A 27027-nucleotide genomic window follows, 5' to 3' on the forward strand; every position below is an offset into this window, starting at 1 on the left:
CAGGGTTCACAAACTGCAGCTCCCCCAGACACACTGCTGGTGGGGGTTAGGGTGGGTTTTTTTTTTTGAGGAAGATTAGCCCTGAGCTAACTGGTGCCAATCCTCCTCTTTTTTGCTGAGGAAGACTGGCCCTGAGCTAACATCCATGCCCATCTTCCTCTACTTTATATGTGGGATGCCTACCACAGCATGGCGTGCCAAGTGGTGCCACGTCCACACCCGGGATCTGAACCGGCGAACCTCAGGCTGCTGAAGCGGAACGTGCACACACAACCGCTGTGCCACCAGGCCGGCCCCTGGATTTTTTTTTTAAGATTTTATTTTTTCCTTCTTCTCCCCAAAGCCCCCAGTACATAGTTGTATATCCTAGTTGTGAGTGCCTCTGTTTGTGCTGTGTGGGATGCCACCTCAGCATAGCTTGATGAGTGGTGCCATGTCCGTGCCCAGGATCCGAACCGGTGAAACCTTGGGCTGCAGAAGCAGAGCATGCAAACTTAACCACTTGGCCGCGGGGCTGGCCCCTAGGGTGGATTTTTAAAAACTGAATTTTAATGCCTTTAGGCAAGACTTGCACTTTCTAATTCACACAGTATGTATTATTTTGGGTTTTTACACTTTGCCTCTGAGTATATGACTCTTGGTTTCAATGCAACCTCTGGTAGTAATATTACAAACTGGACTGGAATTGCTTCATTTACAACTTAATCATCTCTCTTCATCAGTTTATCAAACGTATACTTCTAAGCTTCTACAAGGATGATTCTGCTGGCCTAACTGTAATCCACTCTATGATGATTTTTTTCCCAGAAAATATGGTAAAAATTCCAATTTGACCTTCCCCCTGGTTAGTCCAAATTGTAAAGCTTTAATGTTATTTGAAAACATAATTCAGGACTAAGCATTCTTTAGGTTATAATCTACTTTGCTTAGAAATTTTAACCTAGGCACGAATCATTGTACTTTAGGGAGAAAAACCAGTCTAAATAATAATGACTTTAAGTCTCTCCTTCTGCCACTTCCCAGAGACCTCCTAAGCCCCTCCAGAGCAGTCAGGAGCAAACGAGACGCCCACATCTGATCACCACACCACCATCCATGCAGTCCAGCATTAGCCCAGGGAAGAATGCAGACCGTCATGAATATTTACACCTAGCAGGGTCCTTTGTGCACAACTCAGAGACAAATGGTATTTCCAGTAATAGTTTATTGATTTCCAAATGCACAGGGGCGCTGAGTCCAAACATCCTGGGATAGCGGTAAATCTCTTACAAAATAATTTACATTATGAAAATGATATACTGAAACATTAACTCAAACGTGTAATTCCCTTGAAAGACTGAGCATTCCCTTGTTAAAGTAAAGGGTGAAAGGGGAAGATGACTAAGGAGGGGATGTGAGTGTGCACAGGAAAACAGGCAGAGAACAATGGACTTGTCGGTTCTCCCCACCCACACAGTATGGCCTGTCACTGTAGAAAGACTGGTCAGGTTTAACTCCCATTAAGTATAAATCTACCGTCCCCTCAAGCCCAGCATTTTTTGCACCAGTACACCCACAAGCATCAATTTATTTTCATTTTCCTGTTATGGTGCTTGTTCTGCTGTGTTCTCAGTTCCGAATGCTACTGTTTTACCAGGCAGGCCCCTAGAGGGCAGGAACTGTCTGGGCCACAGAGGTCTTGGATGGGTTAGGGTGGCAATTCAGAAACACTGCTGGGTAGAGGCATTATTAATGAGATCCGAAGTCTCCCCTGTGCCATGGACTCTTAGGGCTAGGCTGAGTCCATTCATAACGAGATACGTTTTTCAAACAGAAAATTCCAGATGTGCTAGGCAAACAGTACACACACAACTGATTTTCTTACCGAAAAGCATGTATAGAACACTCATCATGTGAGTGTGGAATTTCAGGTATTGGCAAGAGAATGTTTTCTAGGTGGGGGAGAGGACTTTCCAGGCTCTGCCACTACTACAAGTCGCGAATTCTGCAGCTGTGCCCTCAGGCCTGACTGGAGTGGTCAGACTCAGGTCACCACAATGTCTGGATATCCAAACTTGCCATACCATTACACATCGTGGAACAGGCTGGAGTGCAGACTCCTTCAGGGCTCTCACCTCACTCTTGAAGGCCTCCATTTTTTTTACGGGGAATGGCACCAAAAGGAAGGGCTCCCCCAACTTCTGGGGGCAGGCTCAAGTTAGCAATATGTACTTAATGCATCTTCTAAAGTGGAAGAATAGGGCTACCTTGATGCCATTTCTGAGTCCAAGCTACAGCGAGAAAATGTAATTTTGAAAACGAACTCATAAAGTGTACAGTCGGACCGCAGTGTCTGCAGGCCTTTGCTCCCTCTGTACTTGAGGTGTACCATGGGCTGCAGATTAGGGGAGCTAGGTTCAAAATGTGGCTGCAATATTTTCGAGATGTGTAACTCAAGGCAAGTGGCTCACCCACTCCAAATTGCTTTATCCTCTCAGAAATAAGGCCTAATACAGGGCCCGGCTATTAGCTGGCTCTCAATACAGGCCAGCTTCCTTCCTGGACTGTCAGAGCTGAGACTCCAAGCACTTCTTGGTATTGCCCTGGATTTAATGACATCAAATCAAAGGACAAACGCCCCCTCGACCCTCCAGATACCCAACATTTGGAAGGCAGCCAGGGGTTGCTGTGAGGACCCAATCCACTCTGGAGACATTCATTACCTGCCTCCCTGGATGACTTCTCCCTAGGGATTCTTGCAAACCCTGCAGCCAGTCAGGACACAATTGTGAGCGCTCTACCTTCTACTGACCTGGCAGGAGGGAGGCCTCACGCACACTGGGGCTTGAGGTTGAGCAGCATGCTCCAGGTTTAGGGGAAGCTGGTGCCACTGCAGGAAGCATCCCAATTCCTGCATTGATAAATGCTGCAGGCAGGAACTCCGGAGCCTGGGCAGAAGCTGCTGTGCTGTGTTTAATGCTTCCTTGGTTAAAGTTTTATCAGGTGCTGAAGACAGCAGGAGCCCATAAAGCAAATCTGAAATCCTTTCTAAGTAAAAGCAAAAGTGCTTTCCTCGAGGATTACAGAGACAGGGTAATTTATTGAGACAGGCTGGCACGTATTTTTATATTCCCGTTCATACGCACTGCATAAACGCTTGGGTTTCCCAAATACCGAATTAAAGTAATGACATATGGTCAGGTATGAAGAGCCAATGATCTGTCCACTGCTAAAACAAGGCTATTTGAAGATTAAACAGTAATTATCGGGGAAAGACAATCTGAGCTTCCAAATCTAAAGTCGTCTTCATCTCCTGATTTTTAAACTTTTTAAAAAAAGAGTGGCCATTGCTCCTTCTTCCTGAAGGGTAGCTCTGTTGGGTATGGTCAGGGGCTGTAATTAGTGCTATACCAAATTTCCCAGTCTTTGCAGGCAGACAGGTAAAGCATCAAAACAGCCATGGCCATTTGCCTGCCACCAGTGAGAGAAAAATTCCATTTTTTCTTTTTTTAAACAGCCCAACCTACTCTCAGCCCTTGTCAACATTCTGACATATTTAGTGAGCTAGGGTAATCCCAACCCAGAAGCATATATGCCTAGTAGCTCCCTGGCCTCAAAGAAATAATTATTTCATAGCATGCACAAGATTGAACAATGATATAAATAGGATTCCTACAGTAAGTAAGTACTGTTTCTGCCTTGAAACCATCCCGCACACACACATCAGCTCACGCTGCACCTTCAGTGATTGGCACACAGGCCACAGGCAGGCAGCAGGAAGAGAGGGACTCCTCCACTGCGGGCTCCTCTGGTGCTGCCTCAGAGGCACTAGAAGTCCAGGCCCTGAGTCAGCAGCAACCCAAGGCCGCTTCGACACAGTTCCAGTTGTACTTCTCAGAAGTGAACACCCAACACCACTGAAGGCAGAGGAAAGAGAACACAGACCCCGCTTGCAAATAAGAATTTCCTGTGAAGTCTCCCATTTTATCTTAGTTCTTTATGTGTATGAACATTCTATTTCATAATATAACTGTGTTTTATCTAAAAATAAGGTCATCCCCTGACTCCAAACCATTGGTAAAGTAAAACAGATGTTTCGGAAGATGTAGACTTTTTAGCTTGCAGTCTTACGTTGCCTCGTACATGACTGCTTCCTTGGGAGTAAAAGCGTTCTAAGGAAATGGGATTTGGGAGTGGGGAAGGGCCCGAAGTCCAAGCATAGCGGGTCTCTGCTCATGTTACTGCAGAGGGGAGGGCCAGGGTGTGGGAGCTGATCCGAAGGTCTGTGGGTGGGGAGGCCATGAAAAGGAGGGCTCCAGCCAGAGTAAAAGGAGGGGCTCTCTGCTGGGAGACGGAGCTTGGTTCAGCACACCATGAGTGACAAGAATTCTCCCCACAAGGCATTGAGGCCAAATTAGACTAAGCTGGGGGACGGGGACCAAAACCTACACTGAAAAATTCCCATTTGGTAATACACATTCCAGCCTTTCATGTTGTGACAAGACCCATAAAACCTGCAGAACTGACCCAAATAATTCAGGTTCCATCAGATCCTTTTAGTGACTATTTGGAAACTCAGGCAGTTTGAGTTCAGAAATAATGATTTCAACTTTTAATCAGATCTCTTTGGTCCTGTTTTTTTTTTAAAGTCATTTCCTTTCTACCTCTTCAATCATTTTTCTCATTTCCACAGCACTGAATTATGAATCTGAAGTCCTGGATAACCTCATGTACTAAAACTTTCTCTCTCTATTTCTAACTTTTAACTGGTCTCCAAACCTGTTCTTCAGCCATCCATCCTGTCTCGTGAAGCCACGTTCTCACAAATGTATGACTGGGCTGTTAGAGACTGTCTACGGGTTGATCTGGCCCCACTTTGCCCTCATCTATTTCATGCTTCAGTGTGAATAAAGTGGGGTTTTCTTAGCAGGTAGGGAAAAAAATTCTGAGTGCTCTTCAAGGTTATTCCAGATCCTTCCTAATGAAGCAATATTATTTGGGTATACAATATTATAGGGGCTGGCTTTCCTGAGTAAGTTCAAAGCAGCCATTGAGGGATTAACTGAAGGACCCTTAATTGCTCCTGGTTGATCAAAGGGGCACTTTTCCCTGGCCTATCACAACAACAGAATGAGCAGCACAGTCAGTAATGACAAAACTGGTCATCCCTTGGAGAGACATGTGCCTGCTGGGGATCCAGGGGTGTATCTGGTGGAAGTACATTTGTTGCCGGGCAGCTTTCACAGAAATCAGAAGCCGTTACATACACGCTGTCACATACACACAAGGGACGGAATGATTTTCCACTGGGGACGGCCAGCCTTCAAGTGTCCTCTTCTTCACTGGCACCACTACAAAGGAAAGGAGAAGCAGGTGAGTTAGGACATCAGAGGAAGGGAGGCGGCCTAGTCTAGTGGTGGCAGGCACAGGCTGCTGTCGGATATACCTGGGGAGTCCTAACCCCACCTAACCCTGTTGGGCACCGTGGCCATGGGCAAGTTACTGAGCCTCTCTAAGTTCTGCTTTCTTTATTTGCTACAGGGACGATGATGATAATAAAATCTACTTTCTTGGGTTATTGGAGGATATTAAATAAGATAATACACATAAAACGCATAGCGCCTGGTACAAAGTAAATGAATAGCTATTTAAAGCAGCAGGTGAGGGTCAGAGTATTTTTTAACTTACTTGACAAAATAAATTGCTGGTAAAAATCAGGAGTTTGACTTCCCTTAAGCCTTAAGCCATCTATTGTCAGGAGAGAAAAACAAAGAGAAGCTATCATTCTGCACGCCCAATGGCACTTCTCACTGGGAATAAAGCCAAGGTTTCAATTCCGGCCAGAGGGAGAGTCACTGGTTCAAACGTCACCTCTTCAGAGCAGGTACTCTGTTTAAGCAGGACTCCTTGGTTACTCTCATCTCCACCTCATTTCTTCACAGCCCTTGTCACGTCCTATACATTATTTGTTTGCTATTTACTTTCCCCTGTACCTGCCACTGGAGCATAAAAGAGTAGCAGTACTGTCTATTTTATTAACTACTGTTTATCTAGCACTAGTGTTGTGCTACGCACATAGAAGTGTTCAATGAAGAGCTGTTTTTAAAAAGGAAGTAAGAAATAAAAGCAAGTGGAAGGGAGGAAGTTGACAGGAACAGTCAGTCATTACCGCTCTGACCAGGGTATCCCAGATGCCGGTGATACGTCAGTGGCCAAAAAATGAGCTGAGAGTCCCAGAAGCACGGCCAGGACTTCAGGCGGTCAGGGTTAGAGCCTCTGTGCCTTGGTCTTGGGAGGATTGAAGGATACAGGGCTTGGGGCAGGAAAAAGGCAGGGCCAGAAAAAGACGGGGCAGGAGCAAGCACACTTAACACAGAGCCAGCAAATGCTCTGTTTCTTCTCCACCACTTCTAGAGGCCACTCCTTAAAATACCAAGAGCCAAGTGCATCCAGTGCTTACTGCATGCCATGGGCATTGAGCTAGGCACTCCCAACCCATTCTTTTTCTCTTACTCCTCGCAACAATCCTAGGATGTAAGGACTACTATTAATGTCATCCTCATTTTGCAGATGAAGAAAGTGATGCTCTGAGAGATGTAAAATCCTCGGTCACATAGTAAAGTCTGTGTCCTTAAAATTTAAGGATTAGTTTCAGCTGGAGGAAGTCTGAAGTAGTCAAGGCGGGAGTGTGGAAGTGAGGTAAAATCTCCTTTGGTAGAGACGGGAGCCAGGGAAGAGGAAAGGCCTGGGTGCATCAGCTCCCAGGCACGACCTAGAAATTTTTTATCTCACAAGGGATTATCTAAGTCTATATAAAATCTGTGCTTTTTTGCATCCATTTGGGAAAGACTTTAAGGGAAAATATCCTAGACAAGAGATTTGTAGTATTCCTACTAAGGGTGAAAACATCTCAGGACACGGAGCCTGAAATTAAGGTAAGTTTACTCTAGGGGCCAAAAGAAGCAATTCAGCAACCTTCACTATCCAAAACTCTGCCCCATTTTCTGCCTGTTGTCCAAGCACGGGATGAAGGGTGCATGCTAGCAAGGGCTGGACAGAGGAGGGCCATTAAGGAGCAGTGTTTGGTGGCATCTGTCCCAAAGGGAACAAAGGGCTCTTTACGAAAGAGTCTCCCCAGAATCAAGGCGCCGTATTCTCCCCTTGGGTGTTACAATCGAAGCAAGCTCTTATTGTTCTCTTGGCAATTCTCCTTCAGATACGAGAAGTCTGGCATGGCGACTGTGCCCTTTCCTTAAGCTGCAGGTCACTTTTTAGCATTCTTAACTTGAGATGCATAGTTTAAAGGGTTCATGAACCTACTGGGATTGCAGACAAAATTTTGTCTTGTGTGTTTCTCTGTCTGAGAGAGGCCATAACTTTCATCACATTCACAAAGAGGTCAATAACCCCCGCAAAACTGAGTATAATGAAATTATAAATAAATTAAGTTCTTTCTGAGTTGCCAGGTTCTTTACTATGAGACTTGTAGAGCTGGCTTGGGGAAAAGATCAGAAGCCTTGACTGACAAAATCATTTTCTCATTATCCTAAAAGAGACCTGTTTGTGGGCGTGAAAGATATAGTTCATCTCATAGTTTAAAAGCACGAGACCTTGGGATTCTGGCATGATGCAAGGCACAACAACAAAGAAGGAGGACACGGTAGTTGCTGTCATGCACTTTACAGCCTAGTAGGTGAGAGAGAGAGAGAGAATATTTTTTTCCAGAGGAGCTTCTTCAAATAAAGCATATTTATTTTCATAATTAATTAATAACCTGTTTTTCACACTAATGAAGAAGAAAAGGGATCTTAACTGAATCTACAGCATAGAGCTTTGCTCACCTTGTGTGTGGTTGCTCCTGGAGGGCCACACAATATAATGAGTGTGAGATACCATCTCCTGAATGCTCCTTCTTCATTTTGTCTGTAAGAGGGTCTCTGTTCATAAGATTTTATCTTAACTAGTCTGTAAAAGTCTCTACTTTGTCCAAGGGGAGTAACACAGCTTTCCCCCCCAGCCACTTACTGTCCTCTGAAACATCTACTGGTCACACTCGGATTGATAACTGGAGTGGGATTCAGAGATTGCTGAAATTCTTTTTAGCGTCTGTTTTGTTGTTGCTGTTGTTCTGAGAATGAACTAACGGTGTTAGATAGGCAGCCCCTTCTGTAGTAGGTATTTACCAAGCGAGAGGCAGCATTATTTAATGGCTTTGAAGTTACCAGACTGAACTAGGTTGAAACCCCTCCTCTGGCACTAAGGAGCTGTGGGGCCTTGGGTGAGTTACTCAACCTCTCAGTTTCCTCATGGTAATACTATCTATCTACAGGGTTACTGTGAAAGTTTTATGTATTTTATGCAACATAAATGGTTAAAAACGTTGGCTCCCTTCTTCAACCTCCCTTCCTTCTTTTCCTGAATCAACAACTGCCTCCTCCTAAACTTCCTTCAATGTTCCTAGTTCTGACATCTGAAACACTGCATTCCAGACCAAGTGTGTTTCTATCCCCAAATGCCCTTAAACTTCTGGAGAGCAACAGTGCCCTTCTTTGCTTGCTTGGAGAGTTTTTTTATGAGAGCTCCCAACCTAGTGAAATATAGGTATTAAACAGAAAGAAGGGCTGAGTTCCAGGGTTCTGACACTTCTACCGGACAGGTCTCTAGAAAAGACAGGCCCTGGCAAACACTGCTGAGGACAAATATTGAGTGAAGCCTGGTTAACTGGCCTCAGTCACAGAATGATGTAGTTTGAGAGTGCTGTTGTATCTAAAAGCAGTGGCTTTAAAACTGGGGTATGCTGGGGCCGGCCTGGTGGCACAGCAGTTAAGTTCGCACGTTCCACTTCTCAGGCGGCCTGGGGTTCGCCGCTTCGGATCCCGGGTACGGACATGGCACTGCTTGGCAAAAAGCCATGCTGTGGCAGGTGTCCCATGTATAAAGTAGAGGAAGATGGGCACGGATGTTAGCTCAGGGCTAGTCCTCCTCAGCAAAAAGAGGAGGATTAGCAGTAGTTAGCTCAGGGCTAATCTTCCTCAAAAAAAAAAAAACAAAACCAAAAAACCTGGGGTACACAGACCCTTGTGGCACACAATGACTTTCCAGGGGGTGTCTGGGCATGGGTACTTTTAAGGAAATAAATGTTCAGACTATAACTCCCATACATGCTCTTTCTAAAGCTGACCTTTCCAAGAGCGTGCCTGTGATCTACAGTTCTCTCTTCAGCCACTCCCACATTCACAATCACCTCACTCCCACTTCAAAAAAGCAGCACGGCCCTCTTACCCTCCTGAATCTTACCATGGGATAATTTTTCAGTGCCTTGCTTCTGACGGGAGTCCCAAAAGAGCAGGGCAAGAAAGGGTAAAAGAGATACTCCCTTATTTCATCCAGGCAATAAGCTCTTGGCAAGGTTGTGTGCCCTCATCATAGATCTGAGAATTCATGTTCAGAAGTGAGACGGTTGTCATGAAGTGTGCACTAATCTATTTATTTGAACTGAAAAACTGAAATCAGACTTGGATCTGACGGAAAGCAAGACTGATTTGGCTGGACAGTTTGACCATAGAAACCATCTTTGTCAATTAGATTACATAGTGCTTCTTTCCTGTAAATTTAATAAGCTAAATCTGCAGTACCAAAGTTTTGACAAAAACATATATAAAACTCATACTACATAATATGTCAGAAATCACATCTTTTTCAACTATCTAAACTTGATATATAATTTCAGGTGTTAACTTAAAAATAGGATACAATTTTTTCTAAATTATTTTAGGAGGTATAAGAACAGGAAGTTTCGCGAAAGGAACTGAGGGCTCCTAAATCCTAACTGGCAAGGTGGTGTGACATTTAACACTTCCCTGGCTGGGGGCAGGGGTTGGGGTGACACAATGGGACCAAGGAGCCCCAGCCAGCAGAATGCTGTAATCCCTCTGTCCGTTGGGCACTGTCTAATGAGGAATCCTTTCTGTCTTGTGGTGGTGCTTGTGAAATTGAAGGAGTTATTAGAAGCATGCCACAGTCCCAGTCATATTCAGCCCCTAAACACCTGGTAATAAAGTGATTATGATCGAGGAGTTTTCACTGCCTGAGTTTTTCAGACAGTCCACGTAGATCGGCAGTACAGCTTTTCAGCTGCTGTCCCCAGAGACAGAAGCTTAAAAGAGGAAGTTAATAAAGGAAGTGATAGGCATTCTGACCTTGCAAGTTTAAGAGTTTCTTTTCCTGAGAATATAATACAACTTAATTTGATTTGGCATCACTCATATCTGCTAAGTCCTTGCTATTAATTAATTAATTATTGCTATAAAAGAATTATTCATCTCAAGAGGATAGAGTAAGAGGTATCAACAAGGGAGGAAGGCTAGATTCAGCCGATCTTCAAAAAGACAGACTTGCTATTCTCCACAAACGAAGCCCCACAGGCACTGCACAGGGAGCTGGGGAGTCTCGATCCACCGTCTCGGGCTGTGGCTGCCCAGTTCCAGTAAGGATGTAAGTAACTTGGCTGGGGGATGGGACAAAGACTCGGATCCAGAAATACACCTCCACGAGACTGGGCAGCGTTGCAACTTTTGTCTCCCATGTTACCTGCCCCACAGCCTAGGCTAAAAGTGAGGGGGTTACTGTGTTGCAGGAATCACAACTCATATATTTAGCTGCCACCTTGGAACTAAGTGAGATATAAAGTAAAATGTCCTCAGTTTATGCCGGGTTAACTGAGAAAAACATGAGAGGACTTCAGAGTTCTAGTCCCGGCTTTGCTGTGTGACTCTGGGGCCCAGTTTCCTCAACTGGGAAATCAGGATGCTTGGCATTGTAAGCGAAATTCAGGAAAATCCCAAACCAGACGGGAGCTAAGCTCCTTCCCCACACACACACTTGCTGAGCTAATGAATCAGCTCTCATTTCTACCGTATTTCTTCTCGCTTTCTGTGCACCTCTCTCCTTCTCGTTCCTCTCCAACTCAACGCAAAGGCTGGCCTAAATGTTCCAAGATCTGTCGCCGCTTTTTCTGCCCAGGCACAAACACGAGGCTGATGGCCAGTACCGCTTGATCAGCTCCTTGTACAGACTCAGGAGAAAGCTCGGGTATGAACAAAAGCCCAGGATCCTGACTTCATCATACTCCTTATAAAGTGTGCGGTGCCTCCAGCCTTGTTGCATCATCTTCTCAAATCACAGAAAGACAAGGGGAAGGGCTCTTCTCTCCCCAGATCGCATTCTACGTCATCCCGTGAGCCTTCTCTCCATCAGTAACAGCCACTGTTCACAGAGGGCGGACTGCATGTTCCACGCGCTGTGCTAAGCGCTTTATATACACAATCTCACTAAAGCCTCACAGTAACTTTTGGATAAGTGTTATCATCTCCATTTTACAGATGAGAAATTTGAGGCCAAGAGAAGCTACATGACTTGCTCAAGGTACACAGCTTGTAAATGGCAGATCTCGATTATGCAGACTCCAGAACCCTGGATGAAACTGGACTTGGGTAAGAGGTGAGACATGAACCTGTATCTTCTGACTCCTGGTTACCCAGTCAGGAAGTGACAGCCATTTAAGTTCTCTGAGGCTTATTTTTTTCACTTGAAAAATGGGATGATAATACCTGCCTCCAAGGGTTGTTGTAATGAGATGGAAGGTACATGCAAGTTCTCTCTAAGATGAAAAAAATGCCAGGTTTGGGTAGGCTTACTCTAGAAAAAGAAAATACAGACACTGGGTTTGTCTCTCAGCCTTCACAGCTGCCCCTGCCTTCACAGACCTCTGCGGCCATCTCTGAGAGAGGCTTGCGGCTCCAGCGTGGCTTCAGGGCCACGCTCTGACCACAGTGCCAAGCTCGATCTCCAGGCACCTGGCAACCTGTTTCCCGATTTTGTGGGTGGTGGCCCTTCTTGCACTCCACAGGGGCTGTGTGGGTGGCACCTGTTTCTGTGGAAGATGGAAAGGTGCCAGTAGGCCTGTTCAGGGAGTGCCCTTCTATGTGGAGATACTTGAGCAGAAGTCATAGGCAGGCCTAGGCCTCATCTGCTCCCAGAATTCCCTTCTTTAGGACAGGGTCTTCTGTTGCTGCTGTTACTAGATTTATAATGGAATCATTTCCATCTTTCTTTATTTTAAAATTCAAAGTAACTTTTTCTTTTTTGTTGATCTGTATTTTCTATAACAAACAAGTGCTGTTTCTATAAAAAGAAAAAAAGACCCATAGTGTTATCCACCAGTGATAATCACTGTTAACACACTGAAATATATTTACCTATCCTCCTTCCATGCACATATAAAAATATACACTTCACAGGCTCTTTCATAATCTGTTTTTTCCACTCAACTAGCAATCATGAATACCTTTTCTTGCCAAGAAATATATTTCTGTAAGATGATAATTCATAATTAAATTGTATGGACTTACCATACCTAATACTGGATACAAATTATTTCTCCTTTTTCACTATTACCCACACCTCTGTGACACACGTCCACATGGAAGAATCTTTAGGTCCATCCTTATTTCCAAAGAAAATTCTCAGAGGGGAAATTCCTGGGTCAAAGGGCATGTTTTTCTTTTTTAAAATAAACTTTGGGGGCTGGCCTGGTGGTGCAGCGGTTAAGTTGGCACGTTCCGCTTCTCGGCGGCCCGGGGTTTGCTGGTTCGGATTCCAGGTGCAGACATGGCACTGCTGGGCACGCCATGCTGTGGTAGGCATCCCACGTATAAAGTAGAGGAAGATGGGCAGGGATGTTAGCTCAGGGCCAGACTTCCTCAGCAAAAAGAGGAGGACTGGCAGTAGTTAGCTCAGGGCTAATCTTCCTTAAAAAAAATAAATAAAAAACAAAATAAAATAAACTTTGATTTTTAGAACAGCTTTAGATTTATAGAAAAGTTACAAAGACAGTACAGAGGGTTCCAATATCTAGTTTCCTCTATTATTAACACCTTACATTAGTATCGTGCATTTGTTACAGTGAGCCAATATTGGTACACTAGTCCATTCTTGATTCAGGTTTCCTTAGTCTTTCTCTAATATCCTTCTTCTGTTCCAGATTTCACCCAAGATACCACATTTCATCTAGTCATCAGGTCTCCTTAGTCCCCTCCTGGCTGTGACAGTTTCTCAGCCTTTCTCGTGTTCGATGACCTTGACAGTTTTGGGGAGTACTGGTGAGGTATTTTGTAGAATGTCCCTCAAATGGGATTTGTCGGATGTTTTTCTCAGGATAGGCCATGGTTATGGGCCTTCAGAAGGAAACCTGCAGAGGTAAAGACTCATCCTCATCGCACCCTACCAAGGGCACGTGACCTCGCACTGCTGATGTTGCTCTTACACATCCGGCCGTGGCTGTGCCGGTGAAGGTCTTCCACTGTGAAGTTACTCGTGCCCCCTTCGCACGCTGCACTCTTTGGAAGGAAGTCACTATGAACTCACACTGAAGGAGTGAGGAGTTATGCTTCCCCTCGTTGAGGGTAGAGTATGTGCATAAATTATCTGAAATTCTTCTGAACATGAGATTTGTCTCTTCTCCTTTATTTATTTATTCAATCATTTATTTATAGCAGTATACTCAGGGATATTTATTTTTATACTTTGGGTTATAATCCAATACTACTTTATTAATTTTGTTGTTCAAATTCTTGGCTTCGGCCTTCGGGAGCTCTTTTAGTTAGCTTCTGTGGCCCCCTGACATACCCCCATCAATGTGGGGTTTGTTCGGGGTTTTTTTTCAGCACTTCCTTACTTTCTGGCACTACAAAATGCTCCAGGCTCATCCTGTCTATTTCCTGCCACAGTCCTAGAATCAGATATTCTCCAACAAGCAAAGAATATGTATTTATAAAGGCATTTGACATATTATTGTTAACCTGCCCTCCAGAAATCCTCTTATGCTGATTTACAATCACTACTCACATAGGTATGAGAATGCCCATTTTCCCCACACCTTTACCAATGAAGGGCAGTTTCAAAGTGTCTATGGGGATGAGACACTTTGTGTGTGTGTGCGCTTCTCCTCTCTGAAATAACGTCCACGTTTTATTTGGTTTCCTGCTGAACTCCAAGAGGAAAACGGCACGGGGCGGCAAGCGCTCCCTTGCCTCTGCCTTTCTGCCGGCTTTCTGGCCTCCCAGCCCTCCTCCAGCACCGCAGGTTCCTCCTAACCGGCAACCTCCTGGTGAGGAATGAAAGGAACCCTGCCAAACCCTCCATTAGGGCCAAGGCAACTCCAGGGGCTCAAGGGTGAGAGGCAGAAACAGCCCAAGGGTTACCTTCCCTGCTTCCTGCACCTTCCTGCAACCCACTCGACCCAGCTTCCAGTTTCCTCATCTTTTCTTGGTGAGTGAATAACGGAAACCAAATCTCTCTCAGGCAGTTTCCTTCCACAGAAATTATAAACATAGGATTTAATAAAATGCCGGACTTCAAATTTCCTGTTGCCTCAGCTGCTGTATCTAACAAGTTACCCAAGGGAGAGGGAGAAAGGATCAATAAATAAATACATACTTGACACTATTCTCTAACCTCTGTATGAATAGTACTCTTTTTTTAAGTGTCCCAGATTGGTTCTCAGTAGTTTTGAGTCCCATGATGACCCTGAACTGGGGTCCAGAAGTTTCAGAAAGCTGGAAATTGGAAGCAGACCAACTCCCAAGACCTCGCGCTAGCCCTCGCGTCGCAGAGAGTGATGGACGTGGGGTTAAGCAGAGACACCCAGGTTTGAGTCACAGCTTTGCCGTTCACTAGCTGTGGGATTCTGAGTTCAGTGCTTTTACTTAGAAATGGAGGACAATTTAGTACCTACCTGGAAGAGCTGCTGGGAGGATTAAATGAGGATTAATGTACACAGAGTGTTTGGTATATACGTAAAGAGCGTGGTATGGTACCTGACACATAAAAAGTGCTTAATATATTTTATAGTTACAGATGAAGAAATCAAGGCTGAGAGAGGCAAAAAGTCATACAGTGAGTTGACAGCAGTGAGATGAACTGAAAGTCAGAGTCTCTGGTTTCTGAATGCACCATCATACCTGCTAGCTCCATTTTTCTCTAAGAATGCCATTTATTAACAAAAGAGCTAACACCGTGGTCACACATTGGCTGTAAGCATCACACTGTCATGTGAAAGGATTCAAGATTCCTTCTCAAGCCCATTCTCTTGGTGTTTGGTAAGAGAGGCCTTTGTTAACAATGACAGTAAACAGCTATAATTTATTGAGTGCTTTACACGCGCCAATCATCATGCTCAAAATCTTACAAGCACCACCTCCCTATCCTGCTGAGTCCACCAGCAAGCTGCGTTGACTCATGACTCGTGCTGCGCAACCTCCATGTGCCTGTTCGTCCTCTCCCCCACTGCACCGCCATCTCTTGCTTGAACTACTGCCGTTGCCTTTTGACTGGTCTTCCCACTTCCGCCCTTGCTTCACTAGTTAGTTTTCAACTGCATTTAGAGTAATATTTTTAAAAATGTGCAACAGATGTCACTGCCTTACTTAAAAATCCTTTGATGGCTTCCTATAGCCTAAGTAATAAAGCCCATGGCCCACAAATCCCCACGTGGTTTGGCCCCTGCTACCTCTCTAACTTACTTCGTGCCACCTGCCAGCCATACTAGCTTTCCTGCCTTCAGGCATTTGCTGTTCTGTCTCAAAAGCTCTCCTGGCTTGGAATGATGGCTCCTTAACATTTGGGTCAGCTCCAACGGCACCTTCTCAGAGGCTTTCCTTGACCGAGCAATCCAGAGCAGCCACGCCATCCCCGTACTCTTCCACTGGACAACTGTACTGTCTGCCCAGCGCTGATCACTGTTGAAAGTTACTTAGAGATGCTAAGAGTCCTGAACTACTTTGTTCCCTGCTAAATCACTAGTACCTGATCCTTGTACCTGGGCACCAATGAAACCTCAATAAATATTTTTGAATGAATGAATGATCAAAACAACCCCATAAAGTATTACTGTTCCAGAAACCTTCCAAGCCTTCCCAGGCAAAATGTGGCAGCTTGCTGGTCTTCCAGGAATCTCATGGATAGCCTGCTTCTACAGGTGAGCCCAGGCTCCGTTTCTTTTCTAACTGTCACTGTAATCACCAGGCACATATAACCACTGGGGGCTTTAATCCACAGGTGTGGATTAAAATGCTGTATCATAAACAGTGATACTCTTACAAACAACTCAGACTGATTGCTAAGGGATGGGCGTGTCCAATGGACAAGGAACACTGTGTCACTGAGGGCAAGCAGAAGGAAGCTCAAGTCCAACCCTCCCCAGGCAAGGAAACCAGAAGAATCAATTCACTTCCCTGAGGAAATGTTCTCATCTGGCTTCCTTATAGAACAGCTGCGCGTTTGGCAACTTCCAGGCCTCTATAGTCGAGCTCTGAGCTGGGCAAGGCGGGCTTGGATTCCAAGACTCTGGAAACCCATCTCTCAGGCTAATGTCTATGGAGGGAGAGAGTCCTCCAGGCCGAGATGGAAGTAAAGGCGTACTTATTCACTGCTCCTCTCCTCCCTCAGATGACACAGCAGCTGAGCACGGATCCTGAACGGGCAGAGCTGGGGCGGTTATTGTGGTAGTAAAGACAGACAGTGGAAAAAGCAAACAACTAAGGATCAGAGACATGGCTTCAGCACCCTGCTCCAGCACACATTAGCAGTACGACCTTGGGTGAGATGCCTCTAAAGTTTCTACCTCTGTAAAATGACGATGATGATGCGTATAAGTACTCACTAAATCGATACTACTACTATTATTATTTGCTAGCCACCATTTCACCAACGTTTTCACATTCAGTTTTCATAATAATAACCCTGTGCAATAGCATTAACACTCCATGTTACTGATGAAAAAAGAGGAGCTGAGAAAGGAAGTGCTATCCCAAAGTCCCACAGCTAGGCAGAGCCTGGCCCTTGTTTTAGCCCTGAGCAGAAAACTTAACGACAAGTGAAGGCGGCATCTGAGGGGCTCTGCAGGCAGCCCGCCTGCATTTACCTGTCCAAGTTACTGGTAACGCCTCATCACAGTGGCACAGGTAGTAACCTCCGCTGATTGCGAAAGATTTTTGCAAGGCCTCTGCAGACTCAAACTCCAATTTGGACAGTAATTACTAGAAAACTTCCTCCCTGCTACAGGGGATCCCAACAGTCTCTTAAGAAAAAAAAAAGGTACAGCTAGATGTTTTCAGTTTTTACAACTACAGTCAGTCTGTGACTTCCCTGTCGTAACCTGGCTGCAAGTTAGCCATGCGCCTCAGATTCTCATTTGCTTCTTGTGGGTTCTGGCAAACAGTCACGGAAAAGGGCCTGCCACCAAGACACTACCACTCAGACTTAGGACAGCACCTGTCCTGGTCAGATATTAGTTTCCATTTTAATCCCATCTGTCCTGAGGTGAGAGGCCCCCAGGTCTTACGCCCTTCTAATCAGACTCTACAGAAACTATCTTTCAAGGCTTCAGCGGACTTTCTTTTTTTTTTAAAAGTGTGGCACCTGAGCCAACAACTGTTGCCAATCTTCCTTCATTTTTTTCCCCTGCTTTTTCTCCCCAAATACCCCCAGCACCTACTTGTATATTTTAGTTGCAGGTCCTTCTAGTTGTGGCATGTGGGACGCCGCCTCAGCATGGCCTGACAAGCGGTGCCCATGTCCGCGCCCAGAATCCGAATGAACCAGCGAAACCCTGGGCTGCTGAAGCAGAGCATGCGGAGTGACCCTCTCAGCCACGGGGCTGGCCCCTTCAGCTGACTTTCACTCCTGCCCACTAGAGAGCAAAATCGGAGGTAAGCTGAGGTGATGCCCCCTTGTCGGCCTTCAGGGAACCAGTGAGGAAGCTGCTCTGCGAGACCCCTGCTGTCCCCTGGCAGCCTCCAGGGTTCACCATTTTATCCCCAGTGTTGAGCAACATGCCTGGCTCTTAGGATGCATTTGGCAGCTGGCACAGAGTATCTCTCACAACCTGCCTTGGCCTAGAAGGGATTTAGCCGGTGAAGTGAAAGGAGGGAAGGCTCACCTTCAAGGCGGAAACTATGTCCCGCAGGAAAGCAGACCTTTCTCCTAGGAGCAGTAAGGTCTGTCTGCTTGGAGAACGCCTAAAGGAGGCAGTACGCTGCTAGGATCGTCCACTTTGCCACTTTCCCATCCAAGCCCTTCTGAACTGTGTGACTTCGGCAAAGCTATTTAACGTCTCTAAGCCTCAGTCTTCTTATCTGTGAAGTGGGGAGTGATTCATTCGTTCACACTTTCAGGGAACAAATATTTACTGAGCACCCATAATACATTTTAAGAGGTGCTGGCACTACAGAAATGAACATGACTGACAAGGTCCCTGTTCTCATGGAGCTTAATTTCTAGTGAAGGAGACAACTGACAATCATGTAAACAAATAAATAATTTCAGATAGTGGAAAGTACTACGAAGAAAACAAAGCAGGATGCTGGGAGAGAGAATAATGGGTACATGTGTTTTGGGGGGCAACTTCGGAGGGGGAAATTATCAGGATCCACCTCTTAGAGTTGATACAAGTATTAAATGAGATAATGGATGTGATGTGTTTAGCATACTTACTAACAACTCATGAGCACTCAACCGAGTCAACTGTTTTTATATTACTCCCATCCCGAAGGCAGTCACCTCTCTTTCACCTCACAGTGCCTGAGCCCTGCTATGTGCCAGCGAGGGGACTACAGAGGGGAATCAGATAGGCACTCACAGTCTGGCAGAGAATGCAGCCTGTGTGCTGTGAGAGAAGGAAGATGTGGTAAATTCCACCTAGAGTCAGAAAAGACTATCAATCAGTGTTGACAGACGGATTGGTGTCTTCCAGGAAGACTATGGGGCCAGAAGGAGGCCATGCCAGGTGGAGGGAACAGCTTGAACAAACTCTTGAAGACGTGCACCAGCTCAGCATGTTCAGGGAGCTGTGAAAAGTCAGAACGGATGGAGATGAAGTGTGAGCGAGTACTGAGAAAGAGAGTACCCATCAGCAGTTCCTAGTGCACATCTTCACAGGTCGTGCTTGAAGTGTGTCCCAAGAAGATGCAGGGGGTGTGGATGGGAAGGAACAGAACAGAAGGGTGACAGAGCTCCATATGGCGTCTACCACACTGCGAGCACTCCAAAATGTGAACAGGGCTATGTTTAAAATATTCAGCCTGGCTTCTGTGTGACATCCCCCAAGGCAGCACAAACAGATGTTTGAGGGAAAAAAGAAAAAACAAACACCCAGTGGTAACTCAATATAAAGTCTGCATGGGGGGAAGCAGGCATCAGGCTGCTCAAATGTGATGGTCTCATCAGCACGAGTCTGAAACTCAGCTTGGAAGAGTACATCAGGTGCCAATGTATGATGCTGGGGGTCTGCAGTGAATGGACCCTTGTTTCCAAGCAGAGCCAGGGACTCCCTCTTTGCCAGAGCCAGACTCACTTGTCTAAGAGTCTAAGGCCGTGAGAGGGCTCTGAAATGGGGAAACAGAAAACTACAAGGAGGTTTCTTGTGCCAAGTTAATAGCTCAGGCATCTCTGCCAGCATATCTTCTTTGAGACGGAGTAACTGTGGAGCAGTTTGTGAAAGGGAACGTTCAGACAGAGGCCTGCTTCTCTGCCTGTTCATTACTCTGCCCTATCCCTGCCCTTGCAGTAAACGCTCTTGTTGTGAGTCTCCCCAGGAGATGGAGAAGCAGGTAAGAAAGCTATCCCCACTCCCGATATTCCAAAAGCTCATGATTCAGCCATCAGGTCTGGACTGTGGGAATCTTCCCCTTTTGGGAGGAAGGCTGCTTGATGCAGACAGTCAAGGACATGAACCTCACATCCAGTCTCTATTCAGTCAATCTTACCAGAAGCTCTCCCTGCATTCCAGGTCAGTGCTGTCAGATGAGAGAGAGCACTAGTCTGGCCAGAAGAGAGGAAGATGACCCGAAACACATGAATACATCAAACAGGAGCGCCGAAGCAAAGACAGAAAAGGAAGTGAACACTGCAGGTCTCCATCCTTTGCATGTCATCACCCAATCTCAAAACTGAACAAAGCCCACTGCTCTGAATCTAAGGGCTGTCCTAGGCACTGGAAGAAGTAGCAGATACCCAACATGACATCGTGTAAAACGCAGCCACAGCCTTTGTCACATTCAGAAGATCTCCCCATAGGCCATTAAACCTACAGACCCCACCACAGTCGTCCCTTTATTCTACAGTACTGCACTTCTGCCTGAGCCCTAGAGTTAAAAATCATAGATATTACAAGACAAGACTAGGCCACGGGACCATCATAAATCACTTGAGCACAGAGGAGTCTCTGGGTGAGCCAGCAGTCATCTTAGAAGCTCAGGGGATGAGGTGGATGGTTAAGTTTTGCTCAGTGAAGAGCAATGATAATTTTTAAAGGGCCAGGACTAGGGTGTAAGTACAGGGTGCTGGAGGAAGGAGATAAAAGATCAGTAAAGACACATTCTTCCTTCCTCCTAGTTTTTGCTGAAGCCAGGTCTGTTTGTGATACTCAAATGACATAATCCTGCCATTCAGACCTGTTCCATCCATCCGCAGAAGAGGCCGTTTACGGCTTAGTGTCAACATAAATCAGATGTCATAAGGTTTGTTTACGACACCTGGAAAGTGACTGCTCTCCAGGGGCCTATTGCAGGGCCCACCAGAGCAGACAGAGCGTTCCTCTGAGGGTGGAGTAAGGCCCAGTCATCCTCTAAGGCTGCATGGTTGAGGAGCATCTGCCAGCAATCCAGATGGCTCCCTGCTGTGAGACTGAAAGGAGCAGGAGGAGCACAGAGAAACCAAGGTTTGCATCCAGTCCTTGCATTTATTAACTGGGTCCCCCTGGGCAAACCTTCACTGGGCCTCAGTTTCCTCATCTGAAAAGCAGGGTCAATGATTCACAGGTTCTTTGTGAATGTAAAAGGATATGGCACATGGTAAATGCTCATTAAGCAACCTCTTTTCTCATGACATGGTGAGTGAGACAGTGCCTGCAGGTACCAGACTTGGCTCCCCTCTTCCCTCCTGGATTAGATGGTCTCTCAGGCTCTCACATTCTGAGTCCCAGTCAAAATGAAATCTTCTGTAGGACAATAAATAAGTCAGATTGCTCTCCTACACCAGCATGAGAAGTTAACAAAGAGTGTACAGACCTTTTTGCTTTCCCCACCCACTCACCCACTCACCATTTAAAACCTTCTGCTGCAGTCTTCACTGAGCCCAGTACAGAAGGGTGGGAGGGAGGGAATGACAACAAAATAAATATTTCAGCTAATCTTTGGGGAAAAGATGAGAAAATTCTTTTAGGGGTTGTTTTTAAATTTAAAGACATTTGCTGTGAGACAATAAAGCCACTCCTCTCTAAAAACTATTTTTAGAGCCCTTGGCTGAAGTATATGCAACAAAGAAAAAAAGAAGTTAAAAAGAAGATGATAATTCTGTACACGGAAGTTTAAGAAAAGCCTATGGAACAACTTCTTTTATGCTCAGCTGGAAAGAGAAAGCTCTTTTCCTTCCCAAACTGCTTTTCTAATCTCTGCTAAGTCTGATTTTTTTCCCCTCAGCTTCATTGAGATCTAATTGACTGACATATAACATTGGGTAAGTTTAAGGTGTACAATGTGATGATTTGATACACATATATATTGCAAAATGTTTACCACAACAAGGTTAACATGTCCTTTACCTCATGTAATTGCCCTCTTGTTGTTGCTGTTAGCATCTAAGCCTGATTTGTGACAGGGCTCGGAGCCCTGGGGGGACGAAGGACTCTGGGAGTGGCTATCATATGCCTCTTCTTGCCCACTGAAGAGGAGGGGAAGACCAGGCTGTGGAAATGGGGTTAGATTAAGTGAAGGGACCTAGCAACCAAGGGGGGAACCACCCGTCTAGTGAAAGACAAGACAATCACCCACTTAGCTCTTACTCACTTTAATTGGAATGAATGGTCACAACGTGGCTGTAAAGGGCACTCTGGCTAGGGGTCAAAGACAGACTCTCAAATTAGGCCTAGCACAGGAATGTAAAAATTGTCTGAAGGAGGAAAAAAGAATGACTCCATGAATCTGACATAACTCCACACTAGAGGCTTTATTTTTTCTCCTTCATTCCAACTCCCCCTCCCCTCCCCTCTGGTAAAGAACAGTAATGGCACTGAAATCCACAGATAATCCTTAAATCTCTGTGGTAGCTCCAGTTCTAAACTCCTCCTTCATACTGACGGTTTGAACAGCTGTTAACAAGTCATAACAAGGACCTCTCTTGCACCAGCCTGGAATATCGATAGCCTTTCTCTTTCCCTACCCAAATCATAAATGAAGGCTGTCCTGACCACTCCAGCCCACAGAGCCTATTCATCGTTTCATTCTCAGACTCACAGTGCCTGTGTCCTGCCTGTAGGGCCAGGGGAACTTTAGTGGTTATACTGTTCCTGGGACAGTGGCACGAATGCAGGATCCTGAGAGCTGGTGAGACTAGGTGAGCTAGAAGCAGCCTAACCGAGAGAATATGCGTGAATGGTTGCCATGGAGGCAAGGGGAGAGTCAGAGCCAGCAAGAGGGGAAGAGAGGCAGCCCTGAGCAGTGAGTCATGTCCACAAAGAGGATAATTCATTACAAAGTCCACACTTCAGAGAGTCAAGGAAGGCCAGGAAGTGGAGTGCAAGTGGAGCAGGACTGAAGAGCTCAGGCTGGAGGCTGTGAGCAGTGGCGGGCACTGGAAACCTCTTTATGAAGTCCTGGCTGTGCAGTTTGGGGCAAAGCCCATAAGGTTGAAGAGAGTCACACAAGATTGGGCACCAAGCACTTAATGTGAAATCCTTGGCACTGGTCACCCGCTACCACAGGCGTCTCTGGTGGTGCTATTAATCTGCTATGATACTTGGCATTTCCTCCTCTAGACAGCGAACTGCTGCTCAAGGGCATGGATTATGACTTACTCCTTACAACCCTGATTAGCAGCTGTGTGTCTAAGATTTGCGAAATGAAGATATAAGGGATTTGCATTTTCCCTCCATTTCCTGTACCTTATTCACCCCCCCACTTAGTGAAGACAGTCACAGTTAGGTGGTTAAAAAAAGCAGGAGGCAGTCTAGGCCCCCAGGTGGCAGGCCGTGGAATAATGGTTCTTGGCTCTAGTGCATGCAGGAAGCTCCTAAGGGCATTGCATTCCACCTCACGGAGATAACACAGGACCTTGCTGAAATGCACTTCTACCTGCTCTGTGTTCATTACCTTTGTTTTCGTTGGTGCTGTTTAAAAATGTGGGAGTTTACCCATACCCAAATCCTTTACCCGTTATATTTCCAGACACACTGGACAGAGGTGGCAAAAGGTGTCAGAAATCTTGGGAGCCTCTCCTCCAGCTGCCTGCCAGCTGCTCATGGACCCATCATCTTGCTTTGCTGGAGCACAGCCTGGCTCTCTCCTCCAGTCCCCACTGCCTTCCCAGAGGTCAGCCACAAGTTCACATCAAGCAACAAGCGCCATTACAAATGGAATGCCTGCTGGGATATCTTTCTAGTGTGGAGCAGCCATTAAAAGCACTTAAGGAAATCAGAAAAGGGAGGTGAGAGAATACTTGGGGAGAGCTCTAGGATAGGGAGGGCAGAAGGGAAAGCATCAGCCCCCCTCCTACCTTGGAGGAAAAGCAGGCCATAAACAGCAAAATTGGTTCTAAAAACTGGAGCTGCCTTCAGGAAACTCCAGACCGCTGTATTTTCAACCACTCTCCTGCTGGGGCCAAAACACTTCCGGGGGCCTGGGAAAACTTTTGCTAATACAAACGGAATAAAATGGCATTTCTAAACAACTATATATATTTTTAAGTTATTCAATGAGCATGCATTACAATAGGTACTTATCTATAACTCTCATCCAATTCGGACAGCATCTCTGTGAAGCAGACATTTGATACCCACTTTACAGACTGGAAACTGAGGTTCAGAGAGGTCAGTGACTTGACCACATTTGGAGCCCACCTTTGCCCGATTGCAAAGCCAGTGTTCTTTCGACCAAAAAGCGTTGGGCTGGGCTGTGAATCCTCGCAGGTCTGCATCATTCTCCCCCACCTGTTGGATCTGTTACTCCTGCATTAATTAGGTATTAGTATGGGTGGTCTGTAAAGTGAAGGGGCCTTGCCTGTCCACCTGATTAAAGGAAGAATGAACCTATCTATCTTAAGTGGGCTAATGGAGTCTCTCTGCTGGGATCTTTCTTTAATCTTCTAGCTGTCATAACCATCTAAAAGAGAAGGACTAGGTTCTGAGATAAGTAGGTAACATACCCTTGGGAGTCACTTTCCTCTCTGAGTTTTAGTATCCTCATCTGTAAAATGGGTCCAAGAAAACCTACATACTAGAGTAGTTGTGAACACTAAATAAGATATCTTATTAAAGTCCTTAATATTATATCTGGCACAAGGTAAATATAATGATAGCTTTTATTGTAATTTCTGTTTTATTTCAGATAAGCAGTTTTGGAAAATACACAGGTTTAGCATCAACTTGTTGTCATTCAGTAGGTGCTATTTATTGTTGAAAAATTTTTTTAAATTTTGAGTTTGTTTCATGGCCAAGAACAACTACAACAGAAGAGAGGCAGTGGAAGCACAGACAACTTAAGTTCAGGAGGCAGAGCGCCACATTCCCTCAGGAGCTGGTCCTTTCCTTTGCTGCTCAATCAGCTTAGAGCAGACTGGAAGCAAGGCTATTTAGAGATTAGAAACATAGTCTCTCTCTATGTGTGTGTATACACACACATATATATATATATATATATATATGGCAGGAACCTTGAGCATTTTAGGAGGCGAAAGACATGTGTAGGATGGATTAATGCAAATGGCTTTGCTTCTAGTTATATAGTCCCCTGAAGGCACATTTGCAAGAGGAACTCTCTTGAGATGAGCGGATCCTCGGGAGGCTAATTTGGGCTGGTTCCCGGGCTTGCCTGCCAGCTTAACTGAGCAGGGAGCAGCGAACTGAAGGAGAATCAGGCTGATACTGTGTCCTCACCCCTGCTCCTCACTCTGACCCCCACGGGGGCATGGAGACCCAGAGGTTCTTCTTGGGTCTTAGGTTTTAGTCTCCTGTACTTCGGACACAGCCGCTCTGGTGGTGAACTGCATCACCTTCTGCCCTCTGTCCACGGAAACCCGCAGCCATTGCCGCAGAAGACAGCTTCTATCTGCACCTTCATGTCTGCGCTCCTTTCAGAAAGGCTGTCTAGGTTGGAGCAAGACTAACCTTGCTCCCGGGCAGATGGAAAACATGCTTCAATTCACTGGCCCTGAGGAAACAGTGCACAGTGGGGCAGACTGTGCAGACATGGCGAGCTCGGAGAGCGTTTGCCTCTTGGCCTTGTCTTTTAGAGGATACGGCAGGCATTACTGCCATTTGAATTTACAAGAATGGAGAATATGGGACTCAGGGATTCAACTCAAAGCTAGATTCATTTGTGTTTTAGCTCAGCCCCCAAACAGTATATTTGGTTCTACAGAATTTCCTGTAAAATGGTAGACTTTTCAGTATAGGACAAGTATTAGTAGCTTTCTCGCATGAAAGAAGCAAAGAACAATAACTTCTTTAAGGTTATTGCACTCGTCTTATCTGGGCTTTTATTTCTAAGTAGATTTGGGAAAATTAGTTCTTTCCAGTCTATCTTTCAGGTATTGACAGAAAAGTCAGGTGACACACTGTGTAAAAATTAAGCCTCCAGAGACTTAGAGGGGAAAGCACTCCCTATGGACCAGTAAAGAACAGATATTGAAATTCCACAGCCTAATTTTTTTTTTTAAAGATTGGCACCTGAGCTAATATCCGTTGCCAATCTTCTTTTTTTTCCCTCCTTCTACTCCCCAAAGCCCCCCAATACACAGTTGTATATTCTAGTTGTAGGTCCTTCTAGCTGTGGCATGTGGAATGCCGCCTCAGTGTGGCCTGATGAGCGGTGCCATATCTGCACCCAGGATCTGAACCAACGAAACCCCGGGCCACCAAAGCGGAGTGCGTGAACTTAAGCACTCGGTCATGGGGCTGGCCCCCCACAGCCTAGTTTTTTGATAGTAGACTTTGAGCAATAAAAAGCTGGTAACATTCAAGATCACTTGGAGATATAGAGAGAAATTTTACTCTTCCACAAGCTAAATTTTAGGAAGGGTCTTGCCCTTTTTTGTTAAAGGCAAAACAAACATTTCCAGACCCCCAATATATGTGCATATTGCATATGTGTGTATACACACACACATACTCCCATTCTAAATGCAGTTTGTAATCTGTATTCCTTCTTTAATTTGCCTTTCAATTATTGAGTTATTAATCCTAAACTGAGTAGCCATTTTTATTAAGGGGCAACTCCTGCATATTGAAAAGATTTAGCTGGAAGAGATGTGGTATAAAAATGCAGTGTTTTACACAAATTTAAAATACTCCAACATTCCACCACATTTCCTCCTCTTTAATTCCTAGAACCCTTGAATGAGGATTCACCACATTGGGTCTCACAGGTTATTTCCCAGATACTGTGTAACCGCTGAGACCCTAAGCCTCAGAAAGCATATGTTTGGCATAGACATATCTAGAAAGATATCACCGGAAGAAGCCCCTACAGACAGGCTAAATGTCCAGGGCCTTATGGACCCCATATTGTTTCAAACATAGGGGAGGCCTTCGTGGACAGCTGAGTACCCTAGTCTCTCTCCACAAGGAGCTGCATTCTACCACAATCTGGCGTTTCAGACTCCATGACTACCACCATCGGTCTATCTCACAGACAGACTCTCACCATGAAGATCAGCTCACATAACTAATCCCAAACCAAGTACATCCTGCTCCTCAGGAGGCTTGTCTCACTACTCACTCTCGACGTCAAAATGGCTGTGACAGCGTGTGGCTTACTGACGGGGTCATTTGCTGGAACCAAGCACATCAGCAACCTGCTGGCTGTGCACATGAAGGCACGAAGATCTTGGGGTACCACAAAACTTGGATTCCTCAGTCAGCAAGGCTTTCCTCCTTCCCTTTCTAACAAAATCTAACTATAATTTATGCCCATTAAGTAGGCCAAAACACCCATTCAC

The 27027-nt window shown here is 45.4% G+C and overlaps 1 protein-coding gene across 2 annotated transcripts in view; it reads right to left on the reverse strand.

Moving 5' to 3' along the window:
- Positions 1-1186: 1186 nt before the first annotated feature.
- The window catches only part of TRIM44 (tripartite motif containing 44), a 106245-nt gene continuing 80404 nt past the window's right edge, over positions 1187-27027 (reverse strand). For both annotated transcript variants that reach the window (XM_046643638.1, XM_046643639.1), the window contains one exon: positions 1187-5330. Coding sequence is in view for 1 of the 2 variants with exons in the window: in XM_046643639.1 (XP_046499595.1) it covers positions 5303-5330 (28 nt within the window). In the remaining variant the exon portion in view is untranslated. The remainder of the gene's footprint in view (positions 5331-27027) is intronic.

Source organism: Equus quagga, chromosome 17 (genome assembly GCF_021613505.1).
Source record: "Equus quagga isolate Etosha38 chromosome 17, UCLA_HA_Equagga_1.0, whole genome shotgun sequence".
Classification (NCBI taxonomy): Eukaryota; Metazoa; Chordata; class Mammalia; order Perissodactyla; family Equidae; genus Equus; species Equus quagga.